Below are 16,084 nucleotides of genomic sequence, written 5' to 3' on the forward strand. Positions count from 1 at the left end.
CATATTATTTTTAAATAAATTCCCCTTAATGTTTCCTATATTCTGTGTCGAAGGTTTAAAATAAAACGAGTCATATACGTTCTTGTATCAAACCTGCAAACTCTGTACAAAATAATCGAGTAATTTATAGAAAATAGTAATTTACGTAATTTTTTATTAATCAATTTTACAACACGTTTCTTTACATTATTTTGTAAAATTGAAATTTACCGAATTAAATATTTTTCTAGTCTAGTCTATCAGAATGTCGCTGGTGCCACCTGGTGGCGCGGACTCGCCCAGTCCGAGACGCGCTGTCAGTCCACTGCTAGAGATGCGCAGGCCGCACTGCACGCTCGCCTGCGACTACTGCGCCGCCATCTTGGAAGACAAATTTAAACGTAACGGTTTTAATTTCCACGTCAAATTCGACTTAGTTTTGTATTTAAATTTGTAATTCTTTCTATAAAAATGTACATATAATTGTCTCGTTAGTTTTTATTATAATTAATCAGTATTTATCATGATAATTGTAAAAGAGAGTGAAGAGAGAAAGTGAAGAATTACAGAATTTTGTAAAATTAGAGTTGCATTTACAAAATCTTATATTTTTAACATAGGGAATGCTGATATGAGGAATCGAGGAACGTCTCCATTGTCCGCATCACCAAGACAATCATTGACGGGGGAACCGCCTTGGACATTGCCGGAAGATGATCGTCCGGATTTCTCAGCACTTAAAGAAAATATTCAGAAAATAAACAAGTAAGTTTCTCTTATTATAAAGTTTTTTTTTTACAAAAACATGAATTAAAAAGTGTATACTCGGAACAATTTATGGAAGATTTTTGAAGTGTATGTACCTTAAACAATCCCACCTTAAGAATCATTTTAATAGAAAGACACTATACAAAATATCTTTCTTAATATTGTCGTAAGTACATTGTGTATATACAGAGTGTCCCAAAATTCAACGATAAAACGGTAATGGTATATAGGCGGATCGATACCTACACGGGGAAAAATACAAAAAAATCCAATTCTTTTTGTTTAAAAGTTACATTAACTTTTGTAACTTTACTTATAATTTGATACCCTCCACCATATGATTAGACACTGTGGCTACAACTTTGAAGTTATTCCTGCAATTTTTTTAATTAGCTACCTAAGTAACATAACTATTGATTTCAGTTAAAAATGGCGCCTAAACATTCGTAATTTAAGCACAAAAAATAATTTGATTTCACTGTTTTTCTTAAAATTTTCGAAAACAGTCAAATTAAATTATGTGTATCGTTCTGGCTATACACCATTATCGTTTTATAATTGAATTTTGGGACACGCTGTATAGTGTTAATATTTTTATCACTGCCTAGTTCTTATGAGTGAAATCTTTGCCTAGTCAAATAAGTAATAAAACGCACTTGTCTTGATTTCACAAGATAAATATATCTGAATAGTTTCTATGTTTTTTTTGATACCCTTTTGAATACGTCATTTATAAATTCGCACCCACTCAAACAATATTATATATGGGTTGTAGCAATATAACTTTTGATATTTTTTCCTTCACAATACACACCATACATTTTCTTTTTAGGACATTCTATGATAATTTAAAGTATAAGTTTTTAGGATAGAAAAACTGTTTAAAAATATTTACTCTAATTAAAATTGTGTTTACATTTTCATTTTTTTTGACTATTTTGGGTTTATTTTTTTGACTACTCCATTATTACGTCTAAGGGACAATCATTGTCTATGGCACACTCAATTGTTAAGTTCAGAAACAATAGAACAGAAATATCAGCCTGAAATCTTACTAATATTATAAATGTGAATGTTTAGGTGAATGTATGAATGTTTATTTGAAGATATCTCCAGAACGGCTGAACAGATCTCGATGAAATATAGCGTACGTATAGAACATAATTTGGAAGTGCACATAGGTTACTTAATATGTTTTTTTTTTAATTCTGCGCAGGCGGAGTCGTGGGTGACCGTTAGTCTATTGATAAATTAGTCTAAACGAGATATAGATGCTTGATACCTAGTTATTGTTAAAGATATTATTGTTAACAGAGATTGCGAGACGTCAACTCGTTTGGACATGTTACTGACACAAGTGGAACAATACGCGAACAACTTGGAAGCTCTAGTTGAAGAACGAACATCAGACTATCTAGAAGAGAAAAGGAAATGTGAAGAGTTATTATATCAACTGTTACCTAAGTAAGTTTTAAACTTATAATTGTTACCTGAGGTAATTCAGAAGATTTTGTTTAACTTACTCTGTTTATTTGAGTCAAATATAAATTACATCTACTTCCTAAAGATAAATTGCTTTGAAAGGTAGTGTATTTTTAACTAATTTTAGTGACTATTAATAAAATTAAAATATCTGTATTTCATACACATGAGTTTTTGTCTTTATGTGTGTATGTCTGTTCCCAAAGCCGCGTTAGTTTCGGGTAATCTATGGGATAGTTGGACTGATTTTGACGGGATTTGGACGCGAAGGATGAACCCAGATCTATTTTAGACGACTTTTTTTGTTAACTCTTCGTTGTTTTCTTATAAATTTCTTAGGAAAGAATTTATTTTAAAGTTACATCTTCCGTGGAGTAAGTTTTAAACTTATAATTGTTACTTGGGTTAAGTTTAAAACTTTAGCTTTGAAGTTAATTGTTTATACACTTATCCGACCTGAGGAGTAGTTTTATAACAAACTGAAGTTTAAAAAGTTGTAGTTTTAAAGTAAATTGTTAGCTAGTGTTTTCATTCTATTACAAACTCTTTTATTTATGTTTTGCATTTTTTTTTGTTAATTTACTAATGTTTTTTCATACTATTCCAACTAAGCTCTAGGCTTTTGCTAAGATATGGTTTACGACAATAATCGAATGACGGGATTCGAACGCCCGACCTCGTCGGAAATCCGTACCCTTAAAAATTAGGCTATTGGCGCTTTGCACTACATTTGAGATTAAATAAAAGCGTTTAAATCAATTATAAAATGGAACTGTGGAATAATTAACCATCAAAATAATAGTTGAAAAACATTTTATATACATATTAATTATCGTATTTAGTTATTAAATTGTGCGCGTAACTTCCTGCCTCGCACAGCAGCGTTGTGGAATGGTCTGTCCTCGGCGGTATTTCCAAACCGCTACGACTTAGGGTCCTTCAAGAAGCGAGCTTATCACTATCTCAAAGGTCGGCAACGAATCTGCGGTTCCTCTGGTATTGCTGATGTCCATGGGCGTCGTTGAACACCTCGGTGTTCTCGCTGTTAGTTTGGCCCCTTTTGTTATAAAAAACTGTCTAATTGATGTAGAAATATTTACTTACTATTAAATTAAAACAAGTTTGTATTATGTTAGTTACAAACAACCTCTCATCTTATTATGATTGATTGACTTCATTAATCATACAAGAGTAAACTTTGTTACGGTCTAATTAATTCATACGATTGTGTATTACAATTATACGTCAGTGGTAACGAAATAAACGTGAATACAAAGGAAGAAGAAAGAGCAGAGTGGTAACAGTGGTAGAGCCCGCTTTAACATCTTCGCACGAATTGACCCCGCTCGCCCCGTGAAATACCACGACCACACAGAAGACAGGCATCAAGTGGAAGTAATTCGTGTTTCGTCTAATGAGTGTGCGTCCCGAAGGCCTAATTTAGTCCTCTTTCCCTTCCCACTCTTTGTCTTATAAGTAAACGGTGGGAAGTGGAAGTGGATTTTTTTTTATATCATAAGGTGGCAGACGAGCGAGCGGACACTCGGACTCCGGAAAGTCCACTTCCACTTCCCATCCTTTCCTTATAAGAGAGAGGACTATTTTTTGGATGAGAGAATGCATGGAAAAGGAAAATATTTTTTCTTCCTGTACATCCTCTCCTCCGTCGATTAAAGGTAGGCAACGCATATGCAATTGCGTATGTCTATGGGCACCGGTCACTTCACTATTTCTGCGATTTCAGGTGGCCGCTCGCTCGTTTACCACCTTATGGAATAAAAAAAATAATATAAGTAAATAGTCACAGATTAAAATCATAAAATTATAAAGCAAGTTCAAACACTTAATTTTCATGTACATAATTAACAATACCGGGCCTCATGTTTTTTTGTCGTAAAATTATCATAAACTAAGTTATCAAATGAGTTTTACCAATTCTAATTTTAACTACAAAAGAACTTAGCTGTGTATAACTTAAGTGTAATTTTATCCTGTATCTTAACAAAATCTCACCAAGTACGTCCAACTAAGTGCACTTTAGTTCTACGCTGGAGTAAAACTTTAGTATCTAAGTGTGTACTTAAGTTTTATCTATATTGTCACTGAACTCAAGAAAAAAAAAGATATAATATTACAATGGTTTTCGTTGAAAGCATATTAATGTTAACTTAAAACTCCATTCTTTTCGAACCCTGAGGAAACATAACATTTTTTGGATTTTTTTTTGTTTTTATTAAAAATTTTAGCAGATTTTTCTTAATTTAGTATAATAATATTTCTTGTACCAATTAAGCTCTATGATTGAGCTAGGACATATTTTAAACAATAGTCGAATGGGATTCGAACCCCCGACCTAATGATCGGAAATCCTTAACTTAAACCATTAGGCTATTGGCGCTTCAATTGATAAAGACTTCTGTTTTCTAGTTCACATTGGTGTACGCCCTGAGTTTGTTTCGTTATATTTTGCTTATGTTTGCTTGTTATGCTAGAAAGGATTCTAGAAATTTTCATGATGTTTTTATCAATAAATAAGATTGTTCTTCAGTTCTTAAGTATTTGCTTAATGAAGACTTTCTGATTCAGATTTTAAAGAAGTCCCTAAGACGATAATAATGCAGGTGTACATTATTCGTAACGTGGTAGACGCCGACAATTGTGATGCATGTATTCACACCTTATGCTCTGTACAAAACACGACCATACAGAAGACAGGTGTGAAGTGAAATTCTATTTACTAATAGCCACGATACTAATAGCACACAATGCCTAGTGTGGGCATCACGAGATTATCCAAAATAACCATAAATTGTAACTTAAGTTTAATTTAATTTCTCAGTTATGTGCAATTTTTTTATTACTATAAGGTTATAGTTCTCCTGTCCTGTAATAAAAACTTTTTCTTTCTTTCAATAACGCGTTTCGTCTGATTAGTGAGCGTTTCGGAGGCTTAATTTATCTTTTTTACTTATTTAGATGGTTCTCTTTACATAGGTCAGTGGCATCACAGCTCATCCTCGGTCAGCCAGTGATGGCGGAGACGTATGACCAAGTAACTATCTACTTCAGCGACATCATTGGCTTCACGAAACTCTCCGCGGAGTCAACGCCACTCGAAGTTGTCGACCTACTTAACGATTTGTATACGAGTTTTGATTCAATTATTGAGAATTTCGACGTGTATAAGGTATAAGAATTTAAATCGTAATTTTTAATACTATAGTGTTTGATTAAAGAAAAAATAAAGCAAATAATAAAAAAAAATCTTACGTATATATAATTGGAATCTCGGAATCGGCTCCAACGATTTTCATAAAATTTAGTATATAGGGGGTTTCGGGGGCGATAAATCGATCTAGCTAGGAATCATTTTTAGAAAATGTCATTTTATTCGTGTTTTATCGATAATCAACTTAAACATAAACTTAACTTTTTCTATCGGTAAAATCGAAAAATATTATTCATATTTCATCATTTTATTAGTAATTCGTACTTAAATATAATTTACAAAAAACACAATTAAAAAAAAATACCGAACAAAGCTACTATCCAGGTACTAGTTTATTATAAGCAATATGTAAAACGATATGTACAAATAATTATAGACAGTCCAAAAATTAGTACGGACCAAGATTCTATAGACGTCGTTTATCCTAATAATAAAAAGAAGAACACAATTTAACTATTGAAGTTCGTTTTCAAATTGCACTATAAATATTAAGCAAGTTAAAACCAGCTTAAACCAATTTAAACCGGTTTCAAACCCTTCGTCTAGGTGGAGACTATAGGTGACGCATACATGGTGGTGTCTGGTCTACCGATGCGTAACGGCAGCCGACACGCTGCGGAGATCGCACGAATGTCGCTAGCGTTGCTCAGAGCAGTGCGCGTTAAGACAGTACCACACCGGCCGGGGGAGAGGCTGTTGTTAAGGATCGGGATGCATACAGGTACCGAAAGATATATAAATTAGTTAAAATACGTAAGGAGAGACGGAGTACAATATGTTGAGTACCATACCAGACGGGGGAGGGGACAAAAGGGATGCAGTCAGGTACAAAGATTTAATTACTCCATTTCAAAGAGGGAGCTTGTAGAGCGTAGAAAAGGGTAAAAGGGAAATGAAAAGATAGGGTAAAGTCATATCGTTGAAAATTAAAAAAAACATAAGAAACCTAACAAATAGTTGAGTAGGAATTGTTAATTCTTGAGCTGATAAAAATTAAAATTTTACATACTGATATTTGTACAGTACTAATGAAGTACAGACTGTTCTTTTTATATGAAATAACAAAGTAACAAGTACAAAATCAGAGACTGAAATGCAATCACTTGATTACAGTGTACGAGAAGCTAATAACGTTTTATTACAGGGCCCTGTGTGGCGGGCGTTGTGGGGTTGAAAATGCCTCGCTACTGTCTGTTCGGGGACACGGTCAATACCGCCTCGAGGATGGAATCGCACGGCGAAGCTCTTAAGATACACGTCAGTCCAAAGACTAAGGAGATACTAGATTTGTACGACTGCTTCGAACTTGAATGTCGAGGGGAAATCACTATGAAGGTAAAGTATTGTTAATAAAAAAACTCTATTTTTGTAGACTGTATTTTTGATTATTGCTTCAATTCTTAAAAAAATATTCGTCTTTAGTTATAAAGGATTTGGAAGAAGTGGATGTTTTGAATTATGAGAAAGAAAGAAAAAAAAGCCGCGACAGATTTTCTCAATTTCTCTCATTTTTTTTTGGAAAGAAATATTTTCTTCCTTCTCTTATAGTAAAGAAAACAAGTCTTATATATTGAGGTGTCTATTTCACATTATATAATTTATCATCTATCCTTTTAGGGTAAAGGCAAAATGGTTACATATTGGTTAATAGGTGAAAAACCGAATGAATCAAGAGATACCGAAATAAATTGTAACCAAATTACACAAACCAATCCGAGCATAACATTCCAAGGGCCTGACAGTCCTGCTGCACATTCTCTAACACACAGCCAAAGTCCTGAACGTAACGGAACAAAGGACACAAGCAAAAATACACCAGAAGAATTAGTCAGCGAGAGAGATCGCATCAAACATGAAATAGCAACATTCGTCGCTAAAGATCTGATTAATAACATAGATAACGCTGTTAAAGAATTTAGAAAATCACAAAGCGCTACCTTTAACCCTTCAAACGCTATCAAAAATATATGCAATGGAAATGAAAAGGGCCTAATCACTCCTACATACGATAAAGAATTGGTTATCAGTAAAGGAAAAGTACGTGATGTCGTTAATAGATTCAATAGCGGAGTTAATGCGGACACTTCAAATAAAAGTAAAACAAAATTAGTATAAAGAGTTAACAACGTCTATTCAAGCCCGGTCTATTAGTTATGTATTCTTGAAATTCTTAAATAAAGTGCAAAGCACTATAGTGTGTCTGTTTAAGATAGATTAGTTTGACAATTCATCTAACAAGTCACTAGAGATGGGTTGATAAAAATCGGTTATGAAAATTTTCGATTTTCGATGGTTATTCTCGTAGAAATTGCAATCGAAAATATAGTTATTTTTGTATTTGATTTAAAATATAAATAAAATTGTTACTTTATATTCTTACTTTATTCTTTAAAACAAAAGAAATAAAACATTAATCCAAAAATTGAGATTTTGACCAAAAATAAGTTTTTAATGTTTTTTTTTTAGTTAATTGTGCGAGACATCGCCAAATAATATCGATTATAAATTCAAAAGTAATAAAATACCTACCTTAAAAGTATAATAATAATAATTTTGTTCGATTAGTATAATTACAAGACCGATTCTCGATACTTCCTAGTTGTTCGTTACGCACGTACGGTACGACACTATGACAACCATCCATTAAGTACAACATTAATCCTCATACAAAATAAATTCGATATTTTATAGACGTCAGTTATCAAACTAATCTACCTTAAATAGACATACTACAATATAGAGCTGTATAGTATTGTTTGAATCGACTTAGGTTACATATTTTAAGTCAGATAATGTTAAATTCTTCAATGTATTTGTGGTCAAAATGACTATAATAAATTATGTCTTTAGTATTTATCTTATGTAGCAGTAGTTTTTAATTTATAGCTTTGTACAGAACATACGCAAGAATATTTTTAATAGGCAAATTCTTTTCTCGTAGATTCAATGTTCATTCAACCGACTATCTTATGAAATTCTCGTGTCACAATGTTAGTTACCATAATCTGAAAAGGATTGATTACTTTATATAAAATTTTAAATGCATATTCAGTAGGTCTGAGAATTAGCTACTTTTTAAAATCCCGCGTGGACGGACCAGACAGAAGACAGGCGTCAAGTGGAAGCAATTCCGCGTTTCGTCTGATGAGTGTGCGTCTCGGTGGCCTAATTTAGACCTCTTTCCCTTCCCACCTTTTTTTTTTAAAAGGAAAGGATGAGAAGTACAAGTGGACTTTCCGGATGAGAGGATGCATGGGAAGAGAAAATATTTTCCGTCGATTAAAGGTAGGCAACGCATATGCAATTGCGTATGTCTACGGGCAACGGTCACTTCGCTATTTCAGCGATTTCAGGTGGCCGCTCGCTCGTTTGCCACCGTATGGTATAAAAAAAGGACGGAGTCGATAACAGCTAAGTAAACTTATAAATATAAAAGAATGGTCAATCGTATTGGTCTTTTAGATGGCACTAAAATGCCCATTATTTGTAGGAGACAACTTTTTGCGAATTAATTGGATACAGATTATAACATAATTAAATATTAACGTAAAAATAAATATATGTCTACAAGATATTAAGATATAAGATCTTTTAAAAGGTCTTTTATGAAAGCAGTAGTGAGAAATTTCGTATAAATAAAATGTAGAGTTTACGGAAAAATATAATATATTAGAGTTTGTAGTGTTTTTACCAACCCTTTTATACTTCTGTACTTTTCTTAATGTTTTTCCTACTCTATGAAACACTGTCCTATTTAGTGTAATATAAATTATACATTAGTTTTAAAAATAGTGGTAAATTAGCTTAGTGTTGTTATTGCATTACAATATTTATATAAAAAATAAATCGAATACAACCTCGTTTCTAATTTAATATTTTGTTTCTTTGCTGTTAGTAAATTTTAAAATGTGTTTAGTGGCAACATTTTAAAAACAGTATTTAATATTGTGTTTGATAAATAATTTTTGAGTTTTAATTTGTTTTAATTCAGATAAATATAATAATAAAATAACAATAATTAACATTTGAAGAAGCATTTTTTTTTATTTTATTTTTTTTTTACATTTGTTTTTACCGAATTTGGGAGATTTTTTCTTTATACTGTGTGTTTAAGTCAGGCTTACTAAGGACAATTCTATAATCGTCTCACTTGTATGAAATAATCAATAAAGAGGTTATATGTAGTAAATATTCTAGTCACGTTATTATTCTTAAAACTTTTACAAATCTGTTAAAGAATTAATATATTTATTTCTTGTTTTTATTTTTATTAAGATAATATAAATGTAATTTGCTGAAAAGTAATAAATTTTCCGACAATCGATACATTGAAAAGAAAAGGTTTGAATTGATTTATGTCTAAATGTGTTTTATTTAAACATAAGAGTATGTTAATAACCTATGTATATTATATCTAGTCATAAATAGAAATATTGAAGTATAGTTTATTACTCGTTCTGTTAAAATTCATTAAATGATATTAAATGTATAGAAACACGCTTTCTTTCTTTTAACCCTCAAAGTTATGAATAAATTTAAGTATTATAATTAATAATACAAAGACAACTTACTCGTATTATAGTAACTCAAGTATCTAATCAACACGTTCAGACTAGTTACAAACATATATTACAATGAACAAAACAGTTTTTTTAACCCTCAAAACAGCCCTTTTCTTTCAACAGTGGAAAAGGATTTAACAGTGGTAGAGCCCGCTTTAACATCTTCGCACGAATTGGTCTGGCTCGCCCGGTGAAATACCACGACCACACAGAAGACAGGCGTCAAGTGGAAGCAATTCCGTTTTTCGTTTGATGAGTGTGCGTCCCGGAGGCCTAATTTAGTCCTCTTTCCCTTCCCACCCTTTTTCTTATAAGGAAAGGATGGGAAGTGGAATTTCCGGATGAGAGGATGCATGGAAAGGGAAAGTATTTTCTTTCTGTGCATCCTCTCGTCCGTCGATTAAGGTAGGCAATCTACAGTAACTATAAAGTAGGCTTATTACGAGATGATGAAAGAAACTGAAATGATTACAACTGCCCCAAAACTTTGACAATTTATGTAAGATTTTGCACTCACTAGATTAGGGTGAATGTGACTGTTTTAGGTCTATGAACCATATAATATTGAAAAGAAAAATAATTTATGAAAAATGTAACCGAATGGTAAATCAAACGTATAAACCTGTAACCTATACATATGCATTAAGTAAATTGGGCTCAGAATTTCACGTCACGATTTCAATTTGATTCATTTCCAAACAACAAACGTTGGATAAATTCAATCTTCGCAAACGTCAACATGTAACCTGACGGATGCTGGGTCAATAAAAGCCGTATCAGATATTTATTATCTGTTGTGACGTATGATGTTTATAATATCGCATACATTTTTAAAGTAAAAGGTGAACTAGGAAACTGGGTAACTCCGACTAGCTACGTTAAAAAAAAACTATATATATATAAAAGAAAGTCGTGTTAGTTACACTATAACTCAAGAACGGCTTTACCGATATGTCTGAAAATTGGCGAGGAGGTAGCTTAGAGCCAGGAGAAGAACGTAGGATACTATTTATACATCTTTTTTTCGAATTTATGCCTTGAAGAGCAGCTTTTTATTCAACTTACTAATATAAAATTCCAATGTTTAGATGGATGTGATGTGGATGGATGGATGGGTGTTTGAAGATATATCTAGAACTACTGAACGGATCTCCATTAAATTTGGCATATGTATAGAACATAGTCTGAAAGTACACATAGGCTACACTAATTAAGTTTTTTTTATATATCCACGCGGATGGAGTCGCGGTCGAAGGCTAATAAATAATATATATAATTGGAATCTCGGAATCGGCTCCAACGATTTTCATAACATTTGGTATATTCGGGGGCGATAAATCGATCTAGCTAGGAATCATTTTTAGAAAACGTCATTTTATTCGTGTTTTATCGATAATCAACTTAAACAAAAACTTAACTTTTTCTATCGGTAAGATCGAAAAATATTATTCATATTTCATCATTTTATTAGTAATTCGTACTTAAATATAATTTCCAAAAAACAGTCATCCAGGTACTATGTATATAAAATGTGATATGAAATGTCAACATCAATCAAATCGTAATTAATTGATTCAGTTTCGAATGTCGAGCAATGGACGCAAACAGAGGTCCAACTTAGATGATAATTGAATCTGCTAATCTAATTATACTATTACATACTAGTTCTCTACGTACGATAATTCATTTATTTGAGCGATGACTATAAGAGAGTAATTACTTAATGTTTCTTATCAACTTGCTGATAAAAATAAGCGATTAAACTAAAAACTTTATCTAATTAATATTATAAATGCGAATGTTTGAATGGATGGATGTTTGTTATAAGGTATCTCCAGAACGTAGAACATAGCCTGGAAGAACACATAGGCTGATTACGGTTTTGTTTTAATTCCACGCAAACGTATTCGTGTGGACAGTCATGTTATAAATATTACTTTTGTGTTAAGTTAATGACTTATTTATATTACAAGGTGGAAAACGATAGAAGTAAAGAGAGAAGTAACTGCCAATAGACATCCAAGCAGTTGAATAAATTAGTACAGACGTTTATTGAATTTCAATTAGATCTTAGATGGTTTAGGCTGAAGATGACAATCCAATTAGTATTTGAGATCACGTACAAACAGACGAATGAAATGATATTGTTATATATACATATGTAAATAGTAATTTCATATCTGATTTTTTACCCGACTAGAAAGTAATGTTTTCTCGCGTTTGTATGTTTGTTTTTGTTTGGGGTTTCGTATATATTTAAATTTCTTTGTCACCGCCTAAAGTGTAAACGGCAGAACCCGTTGGGATGTCATTCGATTCGTACTCTTCTAGATTTTTTTATGTTTTTTTAATTTCGTTTTGTTTTATTTAATTGCATATCGGTGTTGTTTATTATTTTTCTATATATACGATTAAAAAAGAAAGTTTAGGAATAATTAGAGAAGTTCAAAAATTTCAATTAACTTACATTGAATAAAATATGAATTATTCATAACTTTTATAGAATGTCTAATAAATTTTACTTGCTTAGAAAAGCTCATTATAAAGTCTTTCAAGAAACTTTTTATTTTTTTTAGTCTATAAAATTGTATGCAAATATTTGTGTTGTATATATGTATAGATTTAACTTATTAGTTCCGAAAAGCTTTTAAATATTATGCTGTAGTACATTTAAATGTCACAAAGAAAAACAATTTTACTGTAGTAAGTTAAAGGTTTCATCACTTTTCTCTCAGTACTACGAACTTTTTTAAAAATGAACACCGTTTATATGCATACGTGATTTTTACTTCAACATTTGAAGTATCATTAAGTATCATCATCAGCTCACTATACGTCTCCACTGAGGGGTTTCGGAGCCTACCCTAACTTAGGGGTGACTAGGCTGTGGGGCGGAGAAGACGGCAGTATATCGCCGCCCTGACCCCCCCCCCACAATAGCCCTCTGGTGATGGACACGAGGGAGTCCAGCACCGGCGACTGAGGGCTGCCTCCCCCGAGAGAGCTGCCTCGGCAGCTGGCGCAGACGGCGCCGCGGACGAGAGCGAAAGCGTGTTCGTGGTCCCGTCCCGATGCGTTGGACGAACAGAGAGGTTTAGTGGGTATGCCTGCGCTTTGGAGGAGGGGTGACTAGGCCAAAGTCAACCACGTTGGCCCAGTGCAAAGCATATCTTTGATTTTCTTCTCAGATATATGCAGGTTACATCACGATGTGTTATCAGTGATTGCTCGTAATATAAATATGTTTTTATTTCTTCAATAAACATGTTTATGAAAGCAAAATCTTATCGTGTGGAATGTTCAAAGACGTATTCACTGAGCTTTATAATTAATACGTTATGACAATTTTCACGTTTCGTTGACTTAACAAACAACATAATCTCAATTAAGATTTTCATTAACATGTTTGTTTGAGAAGACAAATTATCGATAAACGTGGCGTCTGTATGTCGCGTAAATAGAAGCTCTTATACGCTTTTAAATTGACTACAATAAGGAGGAGATTGTTGTTCTTCTATATGTTACATCGTAACTACGCTCCTGGATGATCAAGTTGGAATTTTTTTTTTTTATTCAAAAGGTAATGTTTTTCATGTGGTTCTATTAAACTGACAGTTTTAATTTACCCTTAATTACATGTCATAAAATAAAAAATAGTTTTGCTTTCTTGTCTTATACTAACACTAATTGTCGCCCGCGACTCTATCCACGTAAAATTAAAAAAAAACACTTAATAAGTAGCCTATGTGTTCTTCTAGACTATGTTTATATCTGACCCAAATTTCATCAAGATCCGCTAAGCCGTTACGGAGATACCTTCTAACATATATCCATTTAAACTTTCGCAATTATAATATTAGTAAGATTAGCTTATAATAAAATTTTATGAATGTCATTATGTCTTTTATGATGTACTATATTTTAAATTCATATTATCAATCGAATAACCTTGGCACAGTTTTACCTGCTTGACCATGCACTTTAAAAGTATACGGAAATACATAGATATATGTTAGTCACGGAAGGTCTTCCCTTTGAATATTATATGTATGTAATTAAATCGATTGATTTCAAATTGTAGGCCAACAGTATAACGTACCGTGAGTTTCTGAAACTAAATCTCTATATAAAATTAATCGTCATCCTTGTCAATATTTTTAACAAAACAGTGAGAACAATATGTTTTAAACGGAGATATAGGTGTCAGAAACCCACGATTAATAAATGAAATACAGTAAATAAATTATCTATAAGTTTTTCTTTAGATGATATTATACTTATCTTACTAATATTATAATATAAATGCGAATGTGTAGATGAATGGATGGACGGTTAGATGGGTATATGTTTGTTAGATGGTATCTTCAAAACGGCTCAAAGTATCTCGATGAAATTTAAATAGATGTAGAGAATAGTCTGGAAGAATACATAGACTACTATTATAGTTTTTTTTAATACCACGCGAACGGAGACGCGGGTACTTTTAGGCTTATTAATATTTTAAACCATTCTGCCTTTTACTTGTTTATAATCTTTTAATTTAAAAAGTTGTTTGTAAAATGTTAACAGGAGTAGAGCCCGCTTTATCATCTTCGCACGAATTGTCCCGGCTCGCCCGGTGAAATACCACTACCACACAGAAGACAGGTGTGAAGTGGAAGCAATTCCGCGTACAGTCTGATGGGTGTGCATCCCGGAGGCCTAATTTAGTCCTCTTTCTCTTCCTACCCTTTTTCTTATAAGTTAAGGATGAGAAGTAGAAGTGGAGTCCGGATGAGAGGATGCATGGAAAAGGAAAATATTTTCTCTTTCTGTGCATCCTCTCCTCCGTCGATTAAAGGTAGGCAACGCAGATAGAATTGCGTATGGCTATGGGCAACGGTCAGTTTGCTATTTCGGCGATTTCAGGTGGCCGCTCGCTCGTTTTCCACCTTATGATATGAAATAAAATAAACACATTTCATAAAAAGTTATTTTAAGCAGCGAATTTATAGCGTAGAATATAAATTACACTGCAATGTTTATTCTTGTGAGAATTTAAAATAGTTGTGACCCAGATTCAGCGAGGTAGTGATCAATTTCCATGACAGCAGATCTATTTGCGTAGATATGCAGAGACCCAATTAATCAAAGCGTAGCTCGGATGCGAGCTACGAACCCTCTACGAAATTGCTACGGTATGCTATAATATTGATCCTTTGTACCTATTGTATGTACACAATAGATTTAAAAATAAATAAATTATACAAAAGAAAATATAAGATTAGTTTTATTACTGGAAAGTAAATATGAAAAATTGAGAAATTAGGTTTAAGAGTCGTGATTCAATTATTCATTTTCAAAGATATTAATTTGTTTAATGATGAACGACCTTCGTCAAGATTATAATATGCAAGACTATATAAAAATACTAGCTGTCGCTCGCAACTCCGTCGGTGCGGAATTAAAAGAAACTTAATTAGTAGTCTTCGAGTTCTTCCAGACTATGTTCTATGTGTACGTCAAATTTCTGCAAGGTCAAGGCATCATCCATACAGCTGTTCCCGAGATAACTTCAAACAAACATCCATCCATCTAAACATTCGCCTTTATTATATTACTGAGATTTAAAATAAGTATAAGCTTTTTCCAATTCGAAGCGGATTATACAAACGTTAATAGGGTTTCCGATTCAATTTTTATTCCATTTGGTTTTTTCATCAGCGAGAGCCCGCTGAAAGGAGATTTTGACTTGAAACCTTGCAGTTTCAGTTAATTTATTTTTTCTGATCGTAGAAATTCTTTTAGAAAAATTGAAAACATTTTTCCAAATCGATTATTTATTACTTCGTTATTATATTTCTGTACTTAACAAATAATGTTACTGGCACAGTATGTTAAAAACCATAAGAAAATAAAAGAAATGTCTGCTTTCTAAAGTAAGATTTAAAGTATCCTCATACGTGTATGTGTACCATTCCTCTTCACTTGTTTGTTTGTGAGCCAACAAAATGAAAACGAAAAAGACGACATTTAAAGAAATAAAGAATTCAAAATGCATTCATAAAACAAACAACCATTTTTC

The 16,084-nt window shown here is 32.6% G+C and overlaps 1 protein-coding gene across 1 annotated transcript; it reads left to right on the forward strand.

The window, feature by feature from the left end:
• The first annotated feature begins 244 nt into the window (after positions 1-244).
• On the forward strand, positions 245-7,594 carry LOC106116656 (atrial natriuretic peptide receptor 2). Its single transcript, XM_013310546.1, has 7 exons — positions 245-380; positions 600-744; positions 2,062-2,211; positions 5,224-5,416; positions 6,005-6,179; positions 6,603-6,793; positions 7,076-7,594. Exons 1-7 carry the CDS (start codon positions 245-247, stop codon positions 7,571-7,573), a joined length of 1,488 nt encoding a protein of 495 aa, XP_013166000.1. The 3' UTR covers positions 7,574-7,594.
• Positions 7,595-16,084: the final 8,490 nt, after the last annotated feature.

This window comes from Papilio xuthus, unplaced genomic scaffold (assembly GCF_000836235.2).
Source record: "Papilio xuthus unplaced genomic scaffold, Pxut_1.1 DF827714.1, whole genome shotgun sequence".
Taxonomy (NCBI): Eukaryota; Metazoa; Arthropoda; class Insecta; order Lepidoptera; family Papilionidae; genus Papilio; species Papilio xuthus.